Here is a 26,645-nt window from a genome sequence, read left to right on the forward strand (position 1 = left end):
TTGTATATGGCCAAGCTAATCAAGGTTGGTCTCAATTTTGTGTTCTTACTTCAACTAGTTGTGGTCTTAACAGTGAACATATCATCACACCATACTAGACGGTGATGACTTGTCTTTTCCTTATCCATTTGGACCAATAAAAATAAAAACTTTAGAAAATTTATAGACCATATAAATGATTTAATAAACCAACGGTTAAGAAGCAAACCACGCCAAGCCCAAAAGGCTTCGTTATCCCCAAGCCATACGAGAGATTACGAGGTGATGATACGTTAGCCAAAGAGTGTGACCAAGTTGATACATTTAGGATTACCCAAGAGGAAGAAGAAGGAAGAAGAAGAAAGGAGCGATTTTGATAATATAAAATGGCGGCGGATGCTCTGAGGATTTCGAGTTCTAGTTCTGGTTCGTTGGTTTGTAATCTTAATGGGTCACAGAGACGACCTGTTCTTCTTCCTCTGTCTCATCGTGCTACCTTTCTGGGTCTTCCTCCTAGAGCTTCATCTTCTTCGATTTCTTCTTCAATTCCTCTGTTTCTGGGTTCTTCTCGTATTGGGCTTGGTTCTTCCAAGCTCTCACACAGAAAAAAACAATTCTCAGTCTTTGCTGCAGCAGAAGGTTTGTGTCATCGCTCGTATGGTTCATAAAGCTTCCATCTTTATCTTACTTAATTTGATTTTTGACGTTAAAGTTTGAAAATTTTACATGCCGTCTAAGTGTTCGTTAAATTGCCTCTGAGAAGTTAAAGTTTTAATTTTGGCTAAATCTTGGATTTTATTTTGCTGAACTGCTTCCTTATTGATGTTTTTTTGCTGTTATATAGGAGAAGCTAAGCGAGCTGTGCCGCTTAAAGATTACCGAAACATTGGTATTATGGCTCACATAGACGCTGGAAAGACCACAACAACTGAGAGGATTCTTTACTACACTGGAAGAAACTACAAAATCGGTGAAGTGCATGAAGGAACAGCTACTATGGATTGGATGGAACAAGAGCAAGAAAGAGGAATCACTATTACTTCAGCTGCAACCACAACGTTTTGGGACAAACACAGGATCAACATCATTGATACACCGGGTCACGTCGATTTCACTCTTGAAGTTGAACGTGCTCTGAGAGTTCTCGATGGAGCTATATGCTTGTTCGATAGTGTTGCTGGTGTCGAGCCTCAGTCTGAGACTGTGTGGAGGCAAGCTGATAAATACGGTGTGCCCCGGATTTGCTTTGTCAACAAAATGGACCGTCTTGGAGCTAACTTTTTCAGGACGAGGGATATGATTGTGACCAATTTGGGTGCTAAGCCATTAGTGCTTCAGATTCCAATTGGTGCTGAAGATGTCTTCAAAGGTGTTGTTGATCTTGTGAGGATGAAAGCTATAGTTTGGTCAGGAGAAGAGCTTGGTGCCAAATTTAACTACGAGGATATTCCAGCTGACCTTGAAGATTTGGCTCAAGAGTATCGGGTGGCGATGATGGAACTGATTGTTGATTTAGATGATGAGGTCATGGAGAACTATTTAGAAGGAGTTGAGCCTGACGAGGCCACAGTGAAGAGATTGATTAGAAAAGGAACCATCACTGGCAAGTTTGTGCCTATTCTGTGTGGTTCAGCCTTTAAGAACAAAGGAGTACAGCCATTACTTGATGCTGTGGTTGATTATCTGCCTTCGCCGGTTGAAGTGCCACCGATGAATGGAACAGATCCTGAGAACCCGGAACTTATCATCATTCGAAAACCAGATGATGAAGAGCCATTTGCTGGGTTAGCATTCAAGATCATGAGTGATCCTTTTGTGGGTTCTCTTACATTTGTGAGGGTTTACTCAGGGAAACTCTCAGCTGGTTCTTACGTGTTGAATGCTAACAAAGGAAAGAAGGAGAGAATCGGAAGACTCTTGGAAATGCACGCAAACAGCAGAGAAGATGTTAAAGTGGCTTTAACTGGTGACATTGTCGCTCTTGCGGGTCTCAAAGATACAATCACTGGGGAAACCCTGAGTGATCCAGAAAACCCCGTTGTTCTTGAACGTATGGACTTCCCTGATCCCGTCATCAAGGTAGCAATTGAGCCGAAAACAAAAGCTGACATTGATAAAATGGCAACGGGATTGATCAAGCTCGCTCAAGAAGATCCGTCTTTCCATTTTTCCCGAGATGAAGAGATGAACCAAACCGTCATTGAAGGAATGGGAGAACTTCATCTCGAGATCATCGTTGACAGACTTAAAAGAGAGTTCAAGGTAAAACGTAACCTAAAATCTATTCTCTTCTTCAACTTTCCAAGCTTCTAACTCCTTTTCATCTTTCAGGTTGAGGCTAACGTTGGTGCACCACAAGTCAACTACCGTGAAAGTATCTCCAAAGTAGCTGAAGTGAAATACACACACAAGAAGCAATCAGGTGGACAAGGTCAGTTTGCTGATATTACAGTCCGATTTGAACCACTGGAAGCAGGAACAGGTTACGAATTCAAGAGTGAGATCAAAGGAGGAGCGGTGCCAAGAGAGTATATTCCTGGTGTAATGAAAGGACTTGAAGAGTGTATGGGCTCTGGTGTGCTTGCTGGTTTCCCAGTTGTCGATGTCCGTGCTTGTCTAGTTGACGGATCTTACCATGATGTGGACTCAAGCGTGCTAGCTTTCCAGCTTGCTGCGAGAGGAGCTTTCCGTGAGGGGATGAGGAAAGCGGGTCCGAGAATGCTGGAACCTATCATGAAAGTTGAAGTTGTTACACCAGAAGAACATCTTGGAGATGTCATTGGTGATCTTAACTCAAGAAGAGGTCAAATTAACAGCTTTGGAGACAAACCCGGTGGTCTCAAGGTATGAGGAAAACGGTTTTTAAAGATCAAACGATGAAAACCCCAAACTTATTCGATGAATCTGATATTGGCATTGTTGTTGTTGATATTGTAGGTGGTGGATTCTCTGGTTCCATTAGCAGAGATGTTTCAGTATGTGAGTACATTGAGAGGCATGACAAAAGGTCGGGCGTCTTACACAATGCAATTGGCTAAGTTCGATGTTGTTCCTCAGCATATCCAGAACCAGCTTTCGAACAAGGATCAAGAAGTTGCTGCTTAGAGAGAATTTTGTTTATCCTACACTGAAACTTAAATTGTGATTTTGTTTGGTTTATACCGGAGACATGTATGCTAATCAAATTCGTGAAGACAAGGTTGTTATTGTCTTAAAACACAGTGGATATGAGTGAAAAATGAATATAAAAAAAAGTCTGAAAATGGGGACGAATTTGATCTTAGTGTTTGGAGTCGTAAAAGAGTAATGAATCAGCCGAAATCGAAATAAATAACGTTTTCACTTCCGAGTTTATTTCATCTGGACGATTCCTGAGCTGATAAGCTTTTGAATTTTGTTCATGATCATCGGGTTCTGCATGTGTTTCTGTGCTGCTGCTGGATTCTCCTGGAGATCAGACAGTACCTGTCCAAACAAAAAAGTGTTGGATATTGGTGAGACATATCAACATGGAGATGGTTCAATTTCGGTTTCCAGTATTGCTCCCATTACATAATTGTAACATGATCTAGAGAAGTTTGTTTCTTTACCTGTCTCATTACAGGATCTGTGAGAATGTTCTGGATTTCTGGGTCTTGCATTCCCTTAGCCTGTAATAAGAAAGAAAGCAAAATCCCAATTCTTTAACCTAAGATCACAGGTTTTCTCGTAACCGAAAAAGGAAAAGTTTCATAATGATCTAACCTGTCTTTCTTTCAACTCCTCGGGAGTAAGATCACCACGGTTTGCTTTGTTGATCTGTTGCACACATCTGCAGAATAGAGTTCAGAACATGTTAGATAGGCAAATCAACATAACAAGATAAAATAATCTCTCTGTAACTCTAGACATATATAAAGTACCTTCTAACACCATCGAGAAGTTCTTGATTGTTAGGATCATGTTTGAGACCCTCCTGGTACGTTTCCATTGCATTGTCATACTCCTTCATGAAGAATTGGACTGCACCTTTTCTGCTGTATCCCTTTGAGAATGTTGGATCGAGTTCAATACATTTTTCAGCATCCTTCAATCCTTCGGGCATTGCCCCCAGTTTAGTGTAACATGCAGCCCGGTTGCTATACGCCTACGTGAAGTGAAAAGAAGTAAACATGTTATTAAAACAGTCAAATATGGAACTATTTTTGTGCACAACATTGAAGCACATATGACGATGCATAGGCCTTACTCTCGGGTCTTTTGGATTCCTCTTGATTGCTTCTGTGTAATGCCTCACCGCATCAGGATACTTTTGCTCCTTGAAAAACTCATTACCTGTATCACAAACACAGCAAAATGTTAGCTCAGCATTCTATACCAAGTTCTCAGAGTTTCTTTCCTCGCACAAATAAGACACAATTGCAAAGGAAATACCTTTCTCACGCTCTTCATCACCGATCTTAGGATCATAGTACTCTTGCTGCTCCAACTCTTTCTTTGCTTTTTCTGCCTCATTCAATCTCTTCAACGTTTCTGGATTACGATGCTCAGTAAGAGCTTTCTGGTAAGTCTCAATCACAGGTTCATAGTCTTTTGAGACTTTAGCCATCTTCCCCAAAGCAGTTCCTTTCCTAGTCAAAGCTTTAGCTACCATCTTGTAATCTGACCTAAGTTCCCTACCCCTTTCAACAGCCTTATCACAATCCTTTATGCACTCATCATACTGAATCAAACACATACACATTTAGACTCATAACCTCATGCCAAAAAAATCACTCTACACTAATGTAAAAAAGAGATCAACTTTATATACATATATTTGAAAACTATACCTTTCCCATCTCCAGATGAACAGCAGCACGATTAGTGATATAAGAGATATCTTCATCATCGATCTCCATAGCAGTAGAGTAGTGCTGGATTGCAGTTTCGAAGTCTTTCTTCTTATACGCAGCGTTCCCCAACTCTTTCTCCTTCAGAGCTTTCTGCTTCTTCTCCTTCTTCTCCTTTTCTTCTCCAAACTCCGGCTCAGGTTCAGGCTCCGGCTCAGGTTTTCGTTTCTTCTCTACCTCAGGCTCCTTCCTAGAATGCACAGCTACCTCTTCCTCCCCAACTTCCATATGATCTCCCTCCTGCTGCGTCCTGATTTGAACATTCAACAAAACTCCAAGAGCTTGCATAACTCTCTGATCTTTCAAAAAAAGATTGAGATTGCTAGGGTTTTTCTGAATCTCCTGCATCATATTAACAAAATCAGGCTGTTTCAAAAACCCTCTCGTAGAAGGATCCGCCGTCAATTTCGCCCACATCTCCGGTCCCTGAAAAGCATCCCCAAACGGATTCGGCGCAGCGGCGCGTGACCTAGACGCAGAAGCTTTCGCATCAGCTAAACCCGATTTCAAACCTTCATTAGTTGGATCAATCTCAAGCCCCTTCGAATACGCCTCCACGGCTTCATCGAACTGATTTAGACCTAAGTGAGCAGCACCAAGACGACTGTAACCTTTTCCCCAGTCTGGTTTAAGTTCAACAGTCTTCTTCGCATCTGATAGAGCTTCGTCGTAGTGATGAAGCGACGCGTGAGCAGCGGAACGATTCGAGAAGAGGACGTGATTGGTTGGTGCTAGATTGATGGCTTCGGTGAAGTGATTCACCGCAGAATCGAAGTCACCGGAGGAGAAAGCTGCGTTTCCTTTAGCTTTTGCTTCGTCCGCCATGGTTGAATCTGAGATTTTTTAGCAGTCTGGTTTCTTCTAGAAGATACCTTAAGGGTTAATGGGGTTTTGGTCTTTAGAGAATGTTTGGGTATGCGTATATATATATTTGTTCGATATAGAGTGTTTGGTTAGGGTTAATATTATCCTAATCACGTTTATTCATTAACATTGTTTATTTCAAACCGACTTGGGATATGTAAACGACGTCGTTTTTCTCAACATTGACCCAACGGTGAAGTTCACGATTTGTTCAGAGTTCGATTTCCAATTTCGAGTCGAACTCGAGAAAGATCGATTTTTTTAGATGATAGATTCAGTTCCGAGACATTTTCAGATTTGGACTGCAGTATCTCAGAATTACTCAAGTAAGGTTTTGTTATTATTTCTTTATTATTGGAGGACATTTATGGTTTCCAGTGATTTCAGAGCACTCATTGGAAAGTTTTAGTGATCTCACTTGTCATTCATGTTTGGTACTTGGGTTTCTGATTGTGTGCTTAGCAATGTGTGTCATTCATGTTTGGTACTTGGGTTTCTAATTGTGTGCTAAGCAATGTTGAAAAGTTCTCATTTTGTTTGTTAAATACCAATGCTAGAGCTTTGTCCACCAAGTGTTTGTGTTAATTCCTGAATGAGTTTTGTTTTTCCATTTGAAGTCGTGACTGTTGGAGGTTTAGTTCTCTGTTAGTAGATGGGTTCTGGGTTACTGTTGAGGATAGTATAAAACCATATGTATTGAAGATTTCTATAGCATTGTCAGATTCGTATGAACTGATTGTTTTTGTGGTTTATATGGTTGTAGGTGGAGAGGAAGAAACTCACTTGAAGTTAAACCGATGAGTGGAGGAGGCTCTGGTAGTTTGCGTTCAGCATTGTCCTATTGTGTGCAACAAGTACGAAACTATGACTATCATCACTACCTCTGTCTCCTTGAACTCCCAACTGAGATGCGTAAAGCTGCATTTGCTCTCCGGGCATTCAATGTAGAAACAGCAAGAGCCATGGATGTTGCATCTGATCCCAAGATCGGTTTGATGCGGTTACTCTGGTGGCAAGATGCAATTGAAAAACTCTACACCAAGAAACCCATAAACCATCCAGCTGCACAAGCTCTGTCTTGGGCAATATCAGAGCATAACATCAGTAAACCTTGGCTAAAACGCTCTGTTGAAGCTAGAATCCGAGATGCTCAAAGAGAAGTAGACGATATACCAGAGAGCATCGAGGAGCTAGAGAAATACGCAGAAGACACTGTATCCACGCTTTTGTACAACACTCTTCAAGCAGGCGGAATTAGTTCAACGACAGCTGATCACGCAGCTTCACACATTGGTAAAGCCAGTGGTCTTGTCTTGCTACTGAAATCATTACCTTACCATTGTACCAGAAACCGTCATCAAAGTTATATCCCTTCGAAACTTGCTGAGAAGCACGGGTTGCTCGTGAAACAAGGTGGGCGATTAGAAATCCTTCTGGATAACGATTCAAGAGAAGGACTATGCAATGTCGTATTTGATATTGCATCTGTTGCCAATGCACATCTCTTGAAAGCCCGTGAACTGGCAGGAAAGGTTCCCAATGAAGCTAAACCCGTTCTGCTTCATTCTGTGCCGGTACAAGTTCTTCTGGATTCGTTAAGTAAAGTACAATTCGATGTGTTTGATCCGAGGATTCAAAGAGGAGTTCTTGGTGTTCCTCCACTATTGTTTCAGTTCAAACTCAAGTGGTATTCATGGAGAGCAATGTTCTGAAAACTTGTCATTTTCTCCTTTCAAAGACATTACATTAAACTTCCAGCTTGTCTGTACTTTTCATTGTAATAATACAAATTTACAAATGGTGACGTGGTGGTTACAAATAAAAGAATTTATCTCCTAATTCTTACAAATGATATACAGTTTTCATATGTTATAGTGGAATAAGCCCATCTTCTTGCATTTTTCTATACAACTCATCTGCTTTATCCCATTGCCGTATCCTACCAAAGCCTGAGATCATCGTAGTGTATGATACAACATCAGGCTCAATTCCTTTGAACGCAAGATTACAAAACAAATCCCAAGCATCTTCAACATTACCAATCTTGCACATCCCATGAATGGCGATATTATACGTAGTGATATCAAGTTCCATTTCACTCTTTTGCATATTCTCGAATAGGACCAATGCTTTCTCTACTTTCCGGTTATTACAAAGCCCATATAACAAAATGCTGTAGGTCCTAATATTGGGACGAGAATCCATCCGACTGAAAATTTCTTGAGCGACGTCTGGTTTCCCCACTTGAAAATAGCCCTGGATAATAGTGTTGTAAGTGACAGTGTCGCCAACTAATCCTCTCTGAGACATCTCGCGGAAGAGTTTAGTTCCTTCATCTACCCTCTCCGACTTGCAAAATCCGTTTATGAGAGTATTATAAGTCACTACATCAGGGAAGCAACCCTTTGTTACCATCAAATCAAGCATCTGTTTGGCCTCATCTACCCGACCATGCATACAAAGCCCATTGATCATCGAATTGTAAGTGAAAACATCAGGATCAATAGACCTTTGTATCATCTCCTCGTACAACTCTTTTGCCTCCAAAAATTTCCCTTCTTTCACAAACGCATCAATCAACGCAGTGAAAGTGATTACATTAGGAACGATATCCTTCATTATCATATCTCCCATAAGCCGCGAAGCATCGTTCCATCTACCAGAACTACAAAGACCAGTCACAAGAGAGTTGTATGTAACAGCATCCGCTCTAACCCCATCTCTTTCCATTCGCTCGAACAGTTCCAACGCATCATTCACCAATCTAACTTTACAAAAACCATCAATGATCGTATTGTAGATTACAGCATCTGGTTTACATCCCATCTCCTCCATATTACTAACCAAAGATACAGCATCAAAAACTCTATTCCCTTGACAAAACCCATTAATCAAAGAACTAACCGTGACAACATCAGGCTCGTAACCACACTTCATCATCTTCCCAACAACAGATAAAGCAATAACAAATCGAGAGCATCGACACAAACAATTAATCACAATGTTGTATGTATAAAGATCATGCCCAATTCCACAAATCTCCATATGTCGAAACAGAGAGATCACAAGATCGTAGTTCCTCGATTTCGCGACTTTACTCAACAATTTACTAAATTCAACAATTGAAGGAAGAGGGCGAGACTGAATCATGTTACAGAACAAATCAACTGCTTCGTCTAAATTGATACCACGATCCCTAACTCTACTCAACCTCTTAGTAGTAAAAGCTCTTCCCCAGAAACAGCTAATGAAAGGAGCAGTTACTACTACAGGGTTACCTTTCTTCAGAAGACACAGATTGAGAAATTTCTTTGCTTTTGATGCAATTGAGATCGTGATCGACCTCTGCATTTGATTTAATTGAGCTCTCGTTTAGTATCGTAAGCTCTGTTTCTGGAAATGGCTAAAACCCTAGCATAAACCCCTTTTAGGATCAATCTCCATGGGGATTGAACTAGAGACGACGATGACGAAAGCGAGATATGAAAACCGGTGGTTCAATTCCGGTTTATTACTTTGCAATCGAATCGGGTTTAGTTTAATTTGATATGTTGTCCTTTGTAACGGTGAAAATTAACATCGTTATGCGTACCACAAGTGTACACGTGTCCCGACTATATTTTGCATGTTCTCTGTTGTGTCGCAAGGACCATTAAGCTGACATCACAGTCATAATTTGTATTTTGATGTTTATAAAAAAATTAAAATCTCTAATAAGTAGTTTAGAGAAAATATCAAGAAAACTAATGCCTTAATATACCTGGGTAATAAGGATTAAGGAGCTTATAAAATTATATTTATAACGAATAAGCTCTTTCCGACCAAAAAAGCTTATTGGCAACTTTAATAAAGTGCTTTATATTGTATAATAAGGTGGCCTTAAGTGTAATTAGAGTATTTAAAACTTTTAGTTAACAAACAGATATTAAACTTTATTCAGTTCTAAATTATTGGTTTATTATTAACACCATAAGCTGAGTACTCTATAACCATTATTTGCTTTTATAATATAGTAGTTCTCTTTAGTATCTAAAAAAGCATCTCTTTCTCTCTCTTTTCTCTTCCTCTCTGTGCCTACCATGGCTAAGTCTTACTATTTCAGACCAGCTCTTCTTCTTCTTCTATTACTTCTCCTGGTTCGGGCCGAGTCACGCGGTTGGTTCGAGCCAAAGATTCTTATGCCGACAGAGGAAGCTAAACCGGCTGACCAGGATGAAGACGAAGACGGTGTAGGCACAAGATGGGCTGTTCTTGTCGCCGGTTCTTCTGGATATGGGAATTACAGACACCAAGTAAGTACATAGATGGATTGATTCTATTATTCTTTATCTTAACTAAAATAATTCATTGATGAACATTATTTTTCCTTGAGAATATTTTTGTCACATGCAAATATTTATTTATTTATTTCTTTATATATATATAATTTTCCTTCCAAACAAATAAATTGCTATATATAGTGAATTTCACCATTTATCAATCTAGTTTGTCATTTAAGAAAAAAGTTTCATAAGTTTATATTAATCAAAATATCTATTGAAAGTGTTTTGGTACTTTTGTGTTTTGGTAACTAGTGTTTTGTTGCTTTGTGTTAAAGGCTGACGTGTGTCACGCATATCAAATACTGAGAAAGGGAGGTTTGAAAGAAGAGAATATAGTGGTTATGATGTATGATGATATCGCAAACCACCAACTCAATCCTCGTCCGGGTACTCTCATCAATCATCCCAACGGCGAAGATGTTTACGCCGGTGTCCCTAAGGTATATATTATTTGCTTAGCATGAATTAATCCGACCAATAAGTCTGTCAAGTAATATCTTTGGTCTAGATGTGACCTATGTTTTGGTCCAACTAGAATCTTATTTGAATTATATTTTCATATTTGTCGATGGCGCTTAGGTTGTTAATTTATTTAAAATATATTATTGGATATGTCGTGTAAGAGATGGTGACTTAAGCACTACACAACAATTTCATTATAGTGATAGCGACTCTGGAAACATTTGCTATGGTAAACTAAACTTTATGTGTGGACCTTTGATTGGTATCGCGCTTAGATTTATTATAGCCACTAGTTGTTTTCTCTTTTTAATAGTTTGTTCAGTTATTTACTTTTTTGGAAATATCTTTTTTTTTTCAGGACTATACCGGTAGTAACGTTACGGCTGCAAACTTCTATGCGGTACTTCTAGGCGACCAAAAGGCTGTTAAAGGTGGAAGCGGTAAGGTCATCGCCAGCAAGCCCAATGATCACATCTTCGTATATTATGCGGATCATGGTGGTCCTGGAGTTCTTGGTAATTTCATCAATCCTTTGTGTTGTTTCCGATTAGATAACATCTTCTAGTGGTAAATGCTAGTAATGAATTGCTTATAATGGTGTAATATTTTTTATTTGTTATATTGGTCAGGGATGCCAAACACGCCTCACATATATGCGGCTGATTTTATTGAAACGCTTAAGAAGAAGCATGCTTCGGGAACATACAAAGAGATGGTAAATTAGTATAACAATTTAACTTGTTGAGTGTTTATCATTTTTATTAGTAGTCTTGTATAATTGTGAATAATGTCATGCAGGTTATATATGTAGAAGCGTGTGAAAGCGGGAGTATATTCGAAGGAATAATGCCAAAGGACTTGAACATTTACGTAACAACGGCTTCAAATGCGCAAGAGAGTAGCTATGGAACATATTGTCCCGGCATGAATCCGTCACCCCCATCTGAATATATCACTTGCTTAGGGGATTTATATAGTGTCGCTTGGATGGAAGACAGGTACACATTTATCTTATAATTAGGTTCTTTTTTTAATTATGTCTTATATATGCATTGGTTTATTTTGTGTGATCGTTGTATTTGCAGTGAGAATCATAATTTAAAGAAAGAGACCATAAAGCAACAATACCAAACGGTACTTTAAAACTTATATTACGCGATTACTCGATGGTTGGTTTGAAAATGGTGAATATATATTCGATCTTTTATTCCTGTGTGTAGGTGAAGATGCGGACGTCAAACTACAATACCTATTCAGCAGGCTCTCATGTGATGGAATATGGTAACGATAGTATTAAGGCAGAGAAGCTTTATCTATACCAAGGGTTCGATCCAGCCACAGTTAGTCTCCCTCCAAACGAATTACCGGTCAAGTCACAAGTGGGAGTCGTTAACCAACGTGATGCGGACCTTCTATTCCTTTGGCACATGGTAGCTAGTGAGCTATATTGTTTTGTTTATTAAACTATGATATTTGGTTATCTAAATTGACTTCAGATATTCGTTAACTTAAACCATATTGGCTTCGGTTTTACAGTATCGGAGATCGGAAGATGGTTCGAGGAAGAAGGATGACACATTAAAGGAATTAACCGAAACCACGAGGCATAGGAAGCATTTAGATGCAAGCGTCGAATTGATAGACACGATTTTGTTTGGTCCGGCAATGAACGTTCTTAACTCAATTAGGGAACCTGGTTTGCCTTTGGTTGACGATTGGGAATGTCTTAAATCAACGGTACGTAGTAGTTTTCGAGTTTTTAAATCTCATCTCTTGTACTCACTCCTGTTTAATTTTATTCTTATTAATGCAAAAAAGGATTAGATATAATGTCATAGATATTTCTTAGGTACGCGTATTTGAGACGCATTGCGGTTCACTCACGCAATACGGAATGAAACATATGAGAGCGTTTGCAAACGTTTGTAACAATGGTATCTCAAAAGAGCTGATGGAGGAAGCTTCCACAGCTGCATGCGGTGGTTATATAGAGGCTCGCTACATGTTGCATCCATCAATCCTAGACTATAGCGCCTGAGAGATTTTGAGGCTTGTCTGAATTTCAAAGTGTTTCAAGTTATACTGTTACGATGGTTTCAAAATAAAAGAAATGTTTAGTATATGTAAATACGTACGTATAGCAAAAGGTCGTCTAACTTTTTTTTTTCTCTATTGTTTTCTTTTTCAATAAGAGTTAATTTGTTAATATATTTGTTGTTACCCTTTACAATATAACATTTCTAGTGATAAGCATCCGAGCCATTAGGGAGGACGTCGCACTCAAGTCTTAGAAATGTTTTCTACAAAATGTAATGATACGAACCATTTCATATCTTCTTTAGCGAAATTGAACTAGGAAATAGGAGAGAGTAACGTGAAAATAGATTTGACATAGAAGAAGTTGAACACTAGGTGTTAAGCTTTGGATAAACAGGCCCATACCAAAACTAGTTTTGAATGAATATAAAGAGCTATAGTCGTACACATGGCTATAACAAAAGAAAAAGATGGAATAATGGAGAAATGCAGAAACATTTCTCTTCTCAACTGTAGATAGATTTACATATCTATCATTATCATCTTTAATTACTAGATAATATATGGTTCCAGATTCCATAGTCACCCTAAATTTATTTTTCATTTCGTTATCTTATAATTACTGCCATCATTGATACCATTGATCCGAAGAAGACATACAAACCAATACGCAATCATTATCCTCAATTTCTAATATACATTTCTCTTTAAAGTATATAAAAATCGTACATGTAAATGAATATTAAAAAAATTGCTGAGTTTGTAATTATTTGTCATCACGCCTTGACCTGCCCAACGGTGAAATCATGAAGGTTGGTGTGCATATGTTTTTCTTTGTTTGCTAGATAGTTGACTTAATAGTCAACGAGTCAGACTCAACGAAACTAATCATAATTGTAGAATGTGCCATTTTCTAATTACGTATAATCAAATTAACGATTTTGATTTGTTGACAAAATTTCATTGGTAGGGTTTCTGATAAATGTTTGATTTGTATGATTTTGACCCCCAAAAAAAAAGTTTGAATTTAGACATAATCTTTTTAATTTTTCAACAATTAATATCTTATACTGTCTATTTGTTTTAAAAAAACATTAAGACACTTATCAACTATCATTGAGTCTAGCTACCTTTACGTGTTACTTTGAGAATGTTGGTGATTGCATGAAATTATAATCCAAATTATTTGCTGAACGTGTTGAGTTACTATTCGATAACATGGTGTAAATTTTTCGTGTTCAGTCATTCATGAAATAATTAGAAGTTGGTGCATGGTTATAGTACACCAATATTAAAGCCATGTAATAATTTCGTGTATCATAATTAACGATAATGAGCTTTCTAATTAGCATGAGCGTAAACTATATATCGTCGTATATATATAGTATTGACAACATTAAGCGATTCTCACAATTTTCTGCAAAGCCATATCCAACAAGGCAACAATACATTAGTCGAATATCTAATTTAATAAAGTCTCCTCAAAATATTGTCGATCGAATATGGTTTTGATCGGGTCTATCATTGTATATTGCCTGGTTACACAATGAACTAATGACTATATAAAGCTCATATGAAGCATGATGGAGTGTATTTTTCTCTAATGTGGCTTTCAAACGTAATAGCTAATAAGTTATGTTCTCATCGGACAAGAAACTGCCAAGAGAAACAAACCTCTCCACGTGGTTTAATCTCTAGGGCTTTTCTGTAATGATTAGTGTTACAAAAGACCTCTAACTTTGAAGAACTCTGTCTTATTAAAGAGGTTCATGCCACGTGGATCCTTGTTTACACGATTGGAACAATTTATGATCAGTGTTCTATAAATTTGATGCATAGCCGATGAATACTATATTAGAAGATTAAGATTCATCTTATTCATCATTTATACCTTCTTAACTCACTAATTATAGATATACTAGTTGGGTATTCAGAAATTAATTATATATAGGTGAAATTACCAAACTTTCTGCCACCTTTGTCATGCGTATGTAGAATAGTATAATTGGTTGTCTAGTCCATTTTTATACATTTTATCACAAAAAATTATTAACTCTATATATAAATTTTAGTATTTTAAAACAAATAAAACAAATATAGGTAATTGGGCATGAATCAACAAGTGTGGACCTCTACACATGTTACAAAAGTCTTTAGATATATCTGGAAATCCTTCTTCTAGAATACAACCTCTAAAATATAACATTGTGTGTGCATATTAAACTACACAACATCAGTGTATATATATTATACTATCTACACTTCATAATGGTAACGTGCAATTTCAGCAGGATCTATATATGAAAAGATTTCTTTTGACATTTTCTTTTAATTACCATGATGCAAAATTACATTTTAAAGTGATAACACTATAAACGATCATACATTGGTCATTTATTTGCAAAACTGACGGGAAAAAAAATCTTCATTATTTTGGTTCATTTATCGGATAACTTTTTCAAGTTAATTAAAATATATATTAGTACATTTTTATTCCCACACACCAAAAGATGCACAACTAAGTTAGAATTTTCCACCATTTTGTTTTTTTTTTGTTTTTTTTTTTGGTACCAATTTTAACTATGCATATGATTATTTACCAAACAAGGGCTACTTTAATATTAAACAAAATAAAGTCCTTGTTGTTCTAAAGTTTTCTATGTTCCACTTACGGTAGGTGGCCAATAGGAACTCACCAAAACGTACACATAAAAATATTTAAAAATTTCATGTCAAACTTCACAACCAAATTGTATTCATTTCCGTTGTAATAATAGACTACTCAAAAGATTTCATATCAAAGATATAATATTGAGACATACATTATATGGTCATTTTGTGGCCAAGGAAAAATAAATCAGACTAATTTTTTATTAATTTGGATCAAAATATAAGTTCCAAACTTCCAATTCATGTATATATTGATGATCCACACAGTGTTACCATTCATGTAAGGTGGGACAAAAATAATGAAACTTTTTCGGATCACGCACTTTACTTTTGCTTTACTTCTATACTTCCTTTCAACAACACAAATTAAAGAATTATTAAAAAAAAAAACTCATTGCACATTTTTCCAAATTTTATTAATAAACTTTTGCTGAAAACAAACTTTGCCCTAAAGTCCCAAACCTCAGCCGCAGACAAATGAAAATTTGATGAACTTACCTAAAGGTGTACCATAATCGTCCTATAACTTACCTATTTAGATCTTAAAACATTATTTTGTAACTTGTTTGGGACGAAACTATATAACATATATGCTTTGGTTTCGGACACGAGAAGATGTATGGATTTTGACCCAGAATCTTTTTGATTATTCAAAAAAAAAAACATTATTTTGTTCATTAGTTAGTCAGTAGTTACTAAAATATTTATCTAGTTATTAAGAAGACTATTAACTATTATAAAGTTAAACTGTAAAAACCAATTCTCTAGAGAAAGTTACATTTTACAACACCAAAATTCAACTTAAATCAGTTTCATCATATATGAACTTTTGAAATGTTTACTAAAATCCTATATAAAAATATTAGATGTTACAAAAAAAATAAAAATAAACAATTGGTTAAGCAAATATGCTTTGCATGCAACTATAGTATACAGAAAAAAAAATCCTGTAATATATTAAAAGACTAACATAGGCATTGTACTTGACATAACATTTACACTGTGGCCATGGAAACCGATTTTAATTCTCAAATCGACTCTTAGCTAAAAAAAGAAAATTCTCACATCAACTCTTTTGCTAAGTTTGCTGTTTGAAAATTTTCTGAAGACGAACACACACAACGAAGTGGAATATTAATGAGTTTTTAAAAAAAAAATTAAAACGAATTTAGAAATGAGTGATGTTAATGTTATATTCAAAAATAGTAATATCACAAAATATTAAGAACGGGATAAGTTAAAACGGGATGAGACGACCCACCACATGACCGAACAGCACACTGTGAGATCAATGATCGAAGCCTATCTCACGCCCGACCATCGCCCGCCACGTCATCACATTCCATTTTGTTGGCGGGACCTTTGTTCCACTAATACTGGCTCAAAATTCTATTCATCTTATTTTTCTTATATAAATTTATCTAAGATGTGTTGTATTTTCTTTTTCTAATTTTTAAATGCAAATTGGTATATATCATAAGATTAAGATTAAAATAAGGATATTGATGATATACACGAACTCACTGCTTCCATTTAGTTAGGTAAATAACTTTTAACCTTTTAATGTTATTCACTCAAATTTGAGTGGCAGCAAAACTGCAATTATACATTATATGATTGCAATGGTTTTGTGTTTTTGGACACTACCATATTACCGTTTTCTCACAATACTATGATAATAAATGTATCAATGGCGAATATATATATATATAGTGGAGGAAACAAATTGATTTGTAGATTCAATGTTTCATGCAAAGTAAAAAGAACATACCTAAGTCTCAGAGTAACTATGCCATGTTTCTTGAGGATTCTTAGACACTCATGTTAACATTTAGCCTACACGAAATTAACTGGACCATGCATAGAACATGACCGACTTAAGTATTACGCATAATATATATGAGATTTAATTACTCTTGAATTTGCCAAAGGATGAAATTGTTCAAAGAGGAATGTGTGTTCCCTACTATACTATATATATGTAGCAGTTTATAGAGCACAATAGTTATATTTTTGCAAAATATATATATATATATATATATATATATGTGTGTGTGTGTGTTATATATAAATATATATATATATATATATGTGTGTGTGTTATATATATATATTTGACGGGTTCGTCTTCAAGAAGATACACGCACTTTGACAATTATTAAGGGATGTCTCCACATCCATTTTCGTTGTAATGTGATTATATGAACACAAATACATATATATATATATATATATGTATATTCTTAAAGTGACTTTTTGTATATGACTTTTGAAGTCTTTCAAACTTTTTCTTTGAATTACAATTCCAAAGACGAGTTAAAATATCTCACCAGTTCAACTTCACCAGCTACAACTAGTCACTGGTAAAACAAAAGCTATAGTAATTAAGTAGTAACCAGTCCAACATCATTTATATATTCATGATCTCTCTTTCATGCGTTGTTAAAACAACTCTATCTTTAGAAAAAATTATATTTTAAAATAAATAATAATAATTTCTGACTATTGAGCTAGTTGCATAAGTAATTAAACAAAATTTTGTTATGTTTGTAATAAAACGTTTAATGTTCAACCGTTCATAGAAAAAGATATTAAAAGAGTATATTTCAAAAACTTTGGACAGTCTCCATCAAGAGCTGGTGGGTGGTAATGGAGGTTGCCTCTCTCTCTTTCAAAATCTTGCTTGAGCCTATAGTACTTATTCGCCTCTCTTTCTCCCCCGAAGCTTTTGCAACAAATAAAGTCTCTCTATCTCTCACTTCTTGTGTTATATCAAAGGACATAGAGAGACTATGATTGAGAAGGACACATAGAGAGAGAGGGAGACAAAGTAGTATAGATTATTAGGACACGGTTGTCTACTTTTTCATGTGTCTTCTTCCTCTTCTTCTTTCTCTCTCTCTCTCTTTCTTATTCTTATTTATCATCATCACCGTTTGATCTCTCTTTATTTAACCCTACTCTCTTTCTCTTTGTCCCTCCTCTCTCTCCCCCTGTCTTTAAATCTCTGACTCTTGGGATCCGATCTCTTTCCGGTGGCTCTTCCCGATGATAACTGTCAAATCTTGTCCATTTACATAAAATCTCCTTTTAGGGTTTTTTTCTCTCTCTCTCTAGCTCTGATGAGTACTTTATAGTGTATTTCATGAAGTGTTCGATCCTTTTTTACCAAGTACAAGAGGAAGATTCAATAGAGTCTAGTCACACACAATAACTCAAATCCTGAGCCTTTTGAAGGGCTTTGAGTTAAACCAGCCTGTTTTTGAGTTTTTTTTTGAGGTATAAACCCTAACTTTTTCTGAAGATTCTACTCTACACTCATCTTCTTTATTTCTATGTTTTTGGAATTTTTTTTCCTCAGATATTTATACAATTTTATTTTCTTGAACATTGTTGCGCTTTTTAATCATTTTCATCATTATAATGGTCATGATCATCGTCCTCTTATCCTACTCAATGTTGCTGATGCTACAAGTTTAGCAAAATATCATCCTTAAGAGACTCGTGGGCTAGGTTTTTCCCCATGATTTTGCTTTTTGATTGGTTACTTAAAGAGTTATTTTATTAAAGGATGATAATGCTAGAGATCATATTTCTCATATTTTTTTTCTCTTCTTCTTGACTATATATATGTACTAATATAGGCTATCTTTGCAAGATTATGGTTAATTGGAAACTAGTGATTTATTTTATATAATCCTTATTCCATCTTCAAGAATGCTTTGGATCTAAACCATTTAATTGGCTTAATCAACTATATTTATTTTCCTAAAGATGTATAGATATTTTCTTGTTTTAACAAAATTCAAAGCCACAATCTTGTACACGTAATTTAGTAGGGAAATATATACTACACACATGCATGAATATTTTAAATCTACATTTACATATGTTTAAATTATTGTTTGCTATTTTTAAACAAGTAGGAAATATAACCCTAATTAGTTTAAATGGAACGATTAGTCAAATGCACTAGCTAGATCATATAGTAAACAAAAGCTTGAACACCAAACACTTTTTTTTTTCTTTCACTAACATTTTCCTATCAGCTTAGATGCTGATAATATTTATTTTGTTTAAACGATAGGTGAAGTAAATTGGTATAGCGATTCTTGGATTTTACTTTCATGATCCATAATTTAACAGTCCTTGTTTCATATCATATTCAGGCGGCTAATCTTAATACGTACGGAAAAATAAAGATTAAAGGATGAATTCATTTTCACAAGTACCACCTGGCTTCAGATTTCATCCAACTGATGAAGAACTTGTAGACTACTACCTGAGGAAAAAAGTTGCATCAAAGAGGATAGAAATCGATTTTATCAAGGACGTTGATCTTTACAAGATTGAGCCATGGGATCTCCAAGGTTTAGCCGTAAAAACATATCATCTATCTCCAGTGCATGATGATCCATATTTTGATAGAAAGGCTGACGATTGTTTTGTTTTCTTTGTGATAATTTAGAGTTATGCAAGATAGGAAACGAAGAGCAAAGCGAATGGTACTTCTTTAGCCATAAAGACAAGAAGTATCCCACGGGAACCCGAACCAATAGAGCGACCAAAGCAGGATTCTGGAAAGCCACCGGAAGAGACAAGGCTATATATATAAGACATAGCCTTATCGGTATGAGGAAAACACTAGTGTTTTATAAAGGACGAGCCCCAAATGGACAAAAATCTGACTGGATCATGCACGAATATCGCTTAGAAACAAATGAAAATGGAACCCCTCAGGTATATATATACGTTGGCCCAAGTTCAGACATCTTAAGTTATACTTTACTTGCCTATATATATGTTCTCTCTTAAGTACTAGAAGAAATGTGTAATTCACTTGTAAAATGCATTGGAGTAGTTCACATTAAGACTCATAACTTCTATGTCCAATAGATCCAAACATACATATATATTATGTGCTAAATTTTTTACTTTTGTAAGGAAGAAAACACATAAATAAGTGATGGACAAGTGTGTGCATTAACGATTTTGTAATGTGATATGTTTGTAGGAAGAAGGATGGGTGGTATGTAGGGTGTTCAAGAAGAAATTGGCGGCGACAGAGAGGAAAATGGGAGGTTACGATTCATCGCCATCACAGTGGTATGATGATCAGCTCTCTTTTATGGCCTCCGAGTTTGATTCTAGTTCTTCACAACAGTTTCTTCCCAGTCACCATTATAACCGCCACCATCCCCATCAGCAGACATTGCCTTGTGGCCTTAATGTGTCTTCAGCTTATGCATACAACAACAACAACCCTAACTTGCAATGCAAGCAAGAGCTCGAGTTACATTACAATCATATGGTACAACATCAACAACAAAACCATCATCTTCGAGAATCTATGTTCCTCCAGCTTCCTCAGCTCGAAAGCCCTAATAGTAATGGCAGCTCTTTACCTTATGGATCAAGCAACACCAGTAAAAACACAAGAAATATTGGTAACTTGCAGCAATCATCAAATCTCTCTCATGATGAACAATTACAACAGGGGAATCAAAGTTTTAGCTCTCTTTATTACGATCAAGGAGTAGACCAAGTGACTACTGATTGGAGAGTTCTCGATAAATTCGTTGCTTCACAGCTTAGCAATGAAGAGGCTGCAGCTTCTGCTTCTGCTTCTTCTCACAAAAACAATGTCAAGATCGACACGAGCAACGCTGCTTACGATCAAGTGATAGATGAGGGAATACATTTGCCGGAGAATGATTCTGAAAGGGTTGTTGAAATGGGAGAAGGATATACAAATTCTCATGCTGCTTCTACTTCTTCGAGTTGTCAGATTGATCTCTGGAAATAGTGATAAAAGTGAAGAAGATGCATGGATGAATATATATGAAAATTTACATATGCGAACACTACTAGCCGTGTAGATGATGGTGGACACAGTTTTATACTTAAAGATGGAAGGGGGAAAACAAGGAGTTATTTCCCGGATTTATGGAGGTTTTGTACATAATAAAAACCTATAAACTATATGGTATTTTCTTTTTATTACATTATTGATCTATATGTTATACGTACACATGTATGCGTGCATGTATGGATGTATGTAATAAATCAATGTATGCATCCTTAATTTTATATATAGACCATATATGAGTTATGATTAAAACGTGAGACCAATTTTGTATATATGAAGGACACCTACTTCTTAATAAAAATTATACTTCTAATTATGTTGTTAAGTCCAAATGATAATAATAGCAAAATTTTGATACCACTACATATTACTACTTAAATTCTTCAAAAACAAATTAATTATAAAGGTAACATTATAATTTGCTTACTACTAATTTTATTAGACATCATTATATATTGTTCTCTTACTTAAGAGAAAAAAAAAACAAGAACATAGTATAAAAAACAAATGTTTGACTTATATCATATAAATGCAGAAAACAATATATAAACTCATTCTTATATGAAATATACAAAAAAAATAGTCAGAAGTAAACCATCAATTGACTTGAATTTGGATGGACGACTTACATGCTTTGAGTTGTCTTTGTTCATGAGAAGAACTTGCAAGAAGCTTGAAGAGTTAATATGTGAAACCCAGAGAAAAAGTGTGAAGGAGAGAAGTAAATGTGGCATGGAGAAGATTAGTGCATTTGGAAAAGAGAAAAAATGGTTATGACATGTTGGCTCGATCGAGAATATAACATATATAGAGAGACAAGCCGTGTTAGAAAAGGAAGATAGCAAAAGCGTGCTTTGTCATTTGGTATTTTGTAATTATAATGTTTATTTCAAAGGAGGCAGAAAAGACAATATTACTGTATATTACTATACTGTATGTTAATAAAGTTCAAATTAGAGCATCACTAATGGCTACTTAAGTACTTATGCTATGTATAATCAGAATGATCAGTTCATAAGGAAACATCATTATTTGGTTGTGATCTGTGGGATTCACACCCGACACGTTTCCGATCCGGTCGAAGCGAAACCCTATTTTATCTTCCTAAACAATATGCGAACTTAACCGTGAGCTGGTAAGATGAAACTTGGTGTTCAAGTATGAAATTGTAAGTCGATTATGCTGGTACAATTAATTGGTTTACTTTGGTACGACCGGCCAAGTACTATATATTGTAAAGCGCATGTAGCCCTATTTCATAAACCTAATCACAAAACGAAATCTTTTCTTTATTTGTTTTCCTCTCCGTGACAGCACAAGCTTTTCACAAAAGAGCTTGGGAGATTAGAACGAGATACGCAAAAGAAGAGTCCACGAATCATCTCTAAGTCCAGCAAATTCGTAAGAGGTCCCTAAAGAATTTCTCTGATGGTCGCCTATTTTTTCTCGCCTTGTAAACCTTAAACTTTGGTGTTTCGTAACCTTAGGGTTCATGGCTGTGGTAAGACCCGCCAAGTGCAGACGTTGACTTCATGGGCACTATTTCTGACTACTGCATAAGCACTTGGAATAGTGAACAGAGAGGTTGAAACTCTGATTTCATCTTTATTTCTTTTTGCTGTTTTCAGTGCTTTTGTATTTTGTTGATTAGATTGCTTCTTTGTTGCTGACAGATTGGTCTCGACTAGTGGTAATGTTTGAGTGTCTAGCGTTGTGCATAGAAAACAAGTGGTTTTTCACAGTTGAGCTTTGGGTTGTGTTGAAAGAATCAAAATTTCCAAATGTTTCCAGTGTATATAGTATGTGCGGTTGTGATTAGAGAACAAAAGCTTTGGATTTGGTTTTTGTTAAAGTATAAGATGTTAAGTTCTGATCAGTGTTGTGGGATTATAGAACAGATTGTTTTGCTCTATATATTGTACTACGTACATATAAGATGTAATATTCATTGCCTTAGTTTTAATACCTTGCTTGCATCTCACTAGTAGCTTATGGGATACAACACTATCTTTACTGATTAGTTGAGACTTGAGAGAGGATTATGTCGTAATGATGGATAACATTTTTTATTTTATTTTACTTAAGAATAATTAATAAAAACTGATCATTCCTATTAGAAATTGATATAGCTTAGCTATATGAATGATCAGTTCATAAAGAAACATCATGATTTGGGCGTGCTCTGTGGGATTGACGTACACCCCTATACTCTTCCGTTTTAAGCGAAGAACAAATAATAAAATTGACCACTATTAGAGCATGTCCAATGCAAGTTTTTAATTTAAAGTTCTTGGTAATTTTTTGATAATAAATTGTGCACTTTTTAAAAATAAGAACTTTTAAAAATTTTCTATTTCCAATGGTAAAACTCTAATTGGAGTTCTTAAAAACTAAAATTTGAAAACTAAAATTTTATAAAACAGGAAAATTATTGAGAATTTTTGAGAAATACCCTTTTAGTGTATTTTTCAAAAATACCTATCTATCTATTTTCATAAATACCCCTGTTTAAATATGAAAATTATAAAGTTTTATATGATATATAAGGTACTTTTACATAATAACTACTACTGAGATTCAATATAAATATTTTATAATGTTTTAAAAAGTTTTAAATTGTTTTTACAGATTTTAAAAGGTTTTTAAAGGAGTTTAAAAGGTTTTTATAAGTTACCTTTACGCTATTTATAAAAACTATATAAAAGTTTCTACGCATACAAAGGTAATTTGTGTGTATAATTATAAGTTTACACACATATTTTGATAAATTTCAACATTTTCAGTGGTTTTTTTTTATAAAGTTTGAAAAAAGAGTTAAAAAGTGATATTTGAAAAGAGTTATTTTTAAAATTTTCTCAAAATTATTAGATTTTATAAAATTTGTAACACATATTATATAAAATAATAATAAAAACACATAGTACAAATTATATTTTAATTGTTGCTAACAAAATGATTTTTTTTCTTTTTCCTAAACTCAAACCACTCATATATTGACACCTATCACTAAAAAACTCTCTCAAAACTTCTAACCTAAGATACATTTCTTAGTTTTATTTTCATTATTGATTTATTTTTTTGTCTTTTATTACTAAGAAACTACTTAACAAACTACCATTGGACATGGTCTTAGACATTGATCTCGATAACATAGGGATCACTATATATATATGAGACAAAACCATGTGATGTTTTATCATTAGTGTTTTCCTTTTTCACAAAAATGACAAAACCCCAATCCCAAAGATCTAAACTCTAAAGAGTTTTCGTTAGTGGTAAATCAATTCATGTGTTTTATAAAAAAAATTTTAATTCGATAAATAGCAAGAATAACGAATTTATTTAATGGAAACGACAATATATATATCAAGGATAATAAAAGTATTTTTTTTTTGATTATATTATAATTTAGTGCATGGTTTTGTTAGGTATAAGTTATACTGTATAACGTTAAAATAGTTTATTTAGTAAATATATGTGATAACGTATACCGTATTAACATATATTGTAATTTTCAAATTAATACATGAAAGAAAAAATTCTTTTAATAAATTAACTACAAAATACTCCTTATGACTTTCTAATTAACTAAGAACACAAAGACATAAAATTTCATATAAAATTTATTACTTAACATTTATTTTAAAATATCTAATAAAAATTACCAAAAATAGAAGTGGTCATAACATAATTAAAAATATTAAATTATGCATAGATGTTTGAGAAAGATTTAAACAAATGAAACGAGAAAAAAACTCTAAGATATCTAATATGTTAAGACACCTAGTATAAAAAAAATAGAAATATAACGTATCTCACCATGTTTAAAGAGATCACATCATAAAGTTTTGAAAAAACAATTATTATTTAATAATATGTGTCACCACTATAAATATTTCTTACACTAAAAGTTATTGCATTTTTACTAAATCAAGGTTCTGTCTGGTCTTGAAATAAAAATGAAAATTATTTGGGCCTTTGCTAAACAAATTGGGCTTAGAAAAACGTATAAAGAACAACTTTTGTCTCTTAACTTCATTTCACTTGCCTCCGTTTTTATCAGAGAGAAGCCCTCATTGAGAGTCAAATCAGATTCAGAGGTAAGATTGATTCTCTCTGTTCCACTCTACGAAACTTTTCTTCCACTGGTAATGTAATTTTTATAACCCTTCTTCGAAATCAAAAGTTGGGGTTTTGTAGAGTTTGATGATCTCTCGTCTTACCATTTGCGTGTTCCTGAAGTAAAATTTCGGTTTAGATTTCGCTTTAAACCATTTGTTTCGATTCGTAATGTGTATATGTATCATTCATTGTGAGCTTACCCAGAGATCTCTTATCGATTTAAACGAAGCATGTTGAGGCAATTTTGTGATTAGTGTTGTTTCTCATGAAATGGTTTCTGGGTTTTCTCATAAAGTAGCTTCCTGTTTCTGGGTTTTGTTTAAAATTGTTAAATTGATTAGAAGCAATTCAAACACTTACTATAATGTTGCTCTGTGTCTCATAGAATAAAAGAAACTATTTTGGAGTTTGGACAAAGTTGTAACATTGTGAAACTGATGGTGTTTTTTGTTTTGGAGTTTAGAGGAGTTGTGACATTGAATTGTGTTTTTGAAGGTTTTGATTTGGAAGACAAAATGCGGTACAAGAGAAGATTTGTGACAGTGTATAGAGATTTCCCTGAAGGTTGTGGTGTTCCTTCAAAACGTATATCTAATGCTGATGATTTTTGTAAGCAATTTGAGTTTAAGGTAAGCAGAGTCTCTATTCAGACATATCTACATTGCTGTGAGTGATTTTGTAACAGTTTTGGTTTGAAATGTTAAGAAAAGAATCGTCCTGCAGGCTCATGGAGATTTCACTGACATAAAAGAGGGATCATCAGATTATTCAGAGACCGAGACTTCTAGAATTGATGGTTTAGATAGCTCCTCGAGGGATGTTTCAATGGAAGATGGATCGATTCTTGAATCTAGTGGAGGTGTTAAATATCATCAAGAAGAGGAAGGTTTAGGAGAAAGTGAAGATCATATGAGCTCGGTAAAGAAGAGATGTTTGAGTTATAACTCAGCCATGGAAGTTGAGACAGATGTTGTGGATATCTCAAAGAGAGTTCTTGTTTTGGGACTCGCAGCTCAATCGAATTGCCCTTGGAGAAATCCGAAGCCTCGAGGTTCAAGACAGGTGAACTGAGTCTTGAGTTTTTCTGTTTTTGGTTCTTGTTTATATGTATTTGTTAATGTAGTGAAACCATTTTGAATGCAGGACAAGAGAAGGTGGTTGTAACACTTTTTTTTTTTTTTTTTTTTTTTTTTTTTTTGGTCAAAGGTGGTTGTAACACTTAAATCAAGACTTTCTTAGTAGTAAAGTAAAGTAAAGTACTCTTTTGCCTCTCTTTACATCAGAGGTTTCAGATTAGATAGATGAATCTGACTAAATTGATCTTTGTCAACAATCATTACTCAGTGAAGTAGTGTTCAATTCAGATAACCAAAACAAACCAATGGACAAACCAAAAAACCAATCTCGAAACCGAACCAAAAAGAAATTGACTACAAATTTTAACAAAAC

At 34.9% G+C, this 26,645-nt stretch overlaps 7 protein-coding genes across 12 annotated transcripts; 5 read left to right on the forward strand and 2 right to left on the reverse strand.

Moving 5' to 3' along the window:
• Nucleotides 1-228: 228 nt before the first annotated feature.
• On the forward strand, nucleotides 229-3,242 carry LOC17895599 (elongation factor G, chloroplastic). The gene is made up of 4 exons (XM_006300701.2): nucleotides 229-618; nucleotides 824-2,241; nucleotides 2,311-2,823; nucleotides 2,917-3,242. Exons 1-4 carry the CDS (start codon nucleotides 366-368, stop codon nucleotides 3,082-3,084), a joined length of 2,352 nt encoding a protein of 783 aa, XP_006300763.1. The 5' UTR covers nucleotides 229-365; the 3' UTR covers nucleotides 3,085-3,242.
• On the reverse strand, nucleotides 3,208-5,740 carry LOC17895466 (hsp70-Hsp90 organizing protein 2). The gene is made up of 7 exons (XM_006302004.2): nucleotides 4,791-5,740; nucleotides 4,393-4,681; nucleotides 4,208-4,293; nucleotides 3,882-4,105; nucleotides 3,724-3,790; nucleotides 3,570-3,629; nucleotides 3,208-3,444 (listed from the first exon to the last, which is right to left on the reverse strand). Exons 1-7 carry the CDS (start codon nucleotides 5,673-5,675, stop codon nucleotides 3,331-3,333), a joined length of 1,725 nt encoding a protein of 574 aa, XP_006302066.1. The 5' UTR covers nucleotides 5,676-5,740; the 3' UTR covers nucleotides 3,208-3,330.
• A 180-nt stretch (nucleotides 5,741-5,920) lies between these two features.
• LOC17894525 (NADH dehydrogenase (ubiquinone) complex I, assembly factor 6) lies at nucleotides 5,921-7,524 on the forward strand. Its single transcript, XM_023787059.1, has 2 exons — nucleotides 5,921-6,040; nucleotides 6,478-7,524. The coding sequence occupies exon 2, from the start codon at nucleotides 6,512-6,514 to the stop codon at nucleotides 7,424-7,426; it is 915 nt and encodes a 304-aa protein (XP_023642827.1). The 5' UTR covers nucleotides 5,921-6,040; nucleotides 6,478-6,511; the 3' UTR covers nucleotides 7,427-7,524.
• Nucleotides 7,419-9,112, reverse strand: LOC17895426 (pentatricopeptide repeat-containing protein At1g62720). The gene has a single exon (XM_006301752.2). The coding sequence runs from the start codon at nucleotides 9,063-9,065 to the stop codon at nucleotides 7,584-7,586; it is 1,482 nt and encodes a 493-aa protein (XP_006301814.1). The 5' UTR covers nucleotides 9,066-9,112; the 3' UTR covers nucleotides 7,419-7,583.
• Nucleotides 9,113-9,730: 618 nt separating this feature from the next.
• Nucleotides 9,731-12,670, forward strand: LOC17894016 (vacuolar-processing enzyme beta-isozyme). The gene is made up of 9 exons (XM_006302093.2): nucleotides 9,731-10,006; nucleotides 10,312-10,476; nucleotides 10,857-11,013; nucleotides 11,128-11,213; nucleotides 11,297-11,496; nucleotides 11,584-11,632; nucleotides 11,719-11,928; nucleotides 12,035-12,235; nucleotides 12,348-12,670. Exons 1-9 carry the CDS (start codon nucleotides 9,794-9,796, stop codon nucleotides 12,534-12,536), a joined length of 1,470 nt encoding a protein of 489 aa, XP_006302155.2. The 5' UTR covers nucleotides 9,731-9,793; the 3' UTR covers nucleotides 12,537-12,670.
• A 5,476-nt stretch (nucleotides 12,671-18,146) lies between these two features.
• Nucleotides 18,147-21,383, forward strand: LOC17896212 (NAC domain-containing protein 26). Its single transcript, XM_006301816.2, has 4 exons — nucleotides 18,147-18,484; nucleotides 19,375-19,575; nucleotides 19,674-19,945; nucleotides 20,220-21,383. Exons 2-4 carry the CDS (start codon nucleotides 19,416-19,418, stop codon nucleotides 21,009-21,011), a joined length of 1,224 nt encoding a protein of 407 aa, XP_006301878.1. The 5' UTR covers nucleotides 18,147-18,484; nucleotides 19,375-19,415; the 3' UTR covers nucleotides 21,012-21,383.
• Nucleotides 21,384-22,398: 1,015 nt separating this feature from the next.
• On the forward strand, nucleotides 22,399-26,433 carry LOC17895360. Of its 6 annotated transcripts, XM_023788063.1 has the most exons (5): nucleotides 22,399-22,475; nucleotides 22,562-22,658; nucleotides 25,692-25,825; nucleotides 25,902-26,258; nucleotides 26,340-26,370. In XM_023788063.1, exons 2-5 carry the CDS (start codon nucleotides 22,607-22,609, stop codon nucleotides 26,358-26,360), a joined length of 564 nt encoding a protein of 187 aa, XP_023643831.1. In that variant the 5' UTR covers nucleotides 22,399-22,475; nucleotides 22,562-22,606; the 3' UTR covers nucleotides 26,361-26,370. The 6 variants fall into 6 exon arrangements, with proteins under 6 accessions (XP_023643831.1, XP_023643834.1, XP_023643835.1 ...); XM_023788066.1 differs by lacking the exons at nucleotides 22,399-22,475; nucleotides 22,562-22,658 and adding an exon at nucleotides 25,096-25,174; XM_023788067.1 differs by lacking the exons at nucleotides 22,399-22,475; nucleotides 22,562-22,658 and adding an exon at nucleotides 25,204-25,222.
• The last annotated feature ends 212 nt before the right edge of the window (nucleotides 26,434-26,645 follow it).

Source organism: Capsella rubella, unplaced genomic scaffold (assembly GCF_000375325.1).
Source record: "Capsella rubella cultivar Monte Gargano unplaced genomic scaffold, Caprub1_0 scaffold_2, whole genome shotgun sequence".
Lineage (NCBI taxonomy): Eukaryota > Viridiplantae > Streptophyta > Magnoliopsida > Brassicales > Brassicaceae > Capsella > Capsella rubella.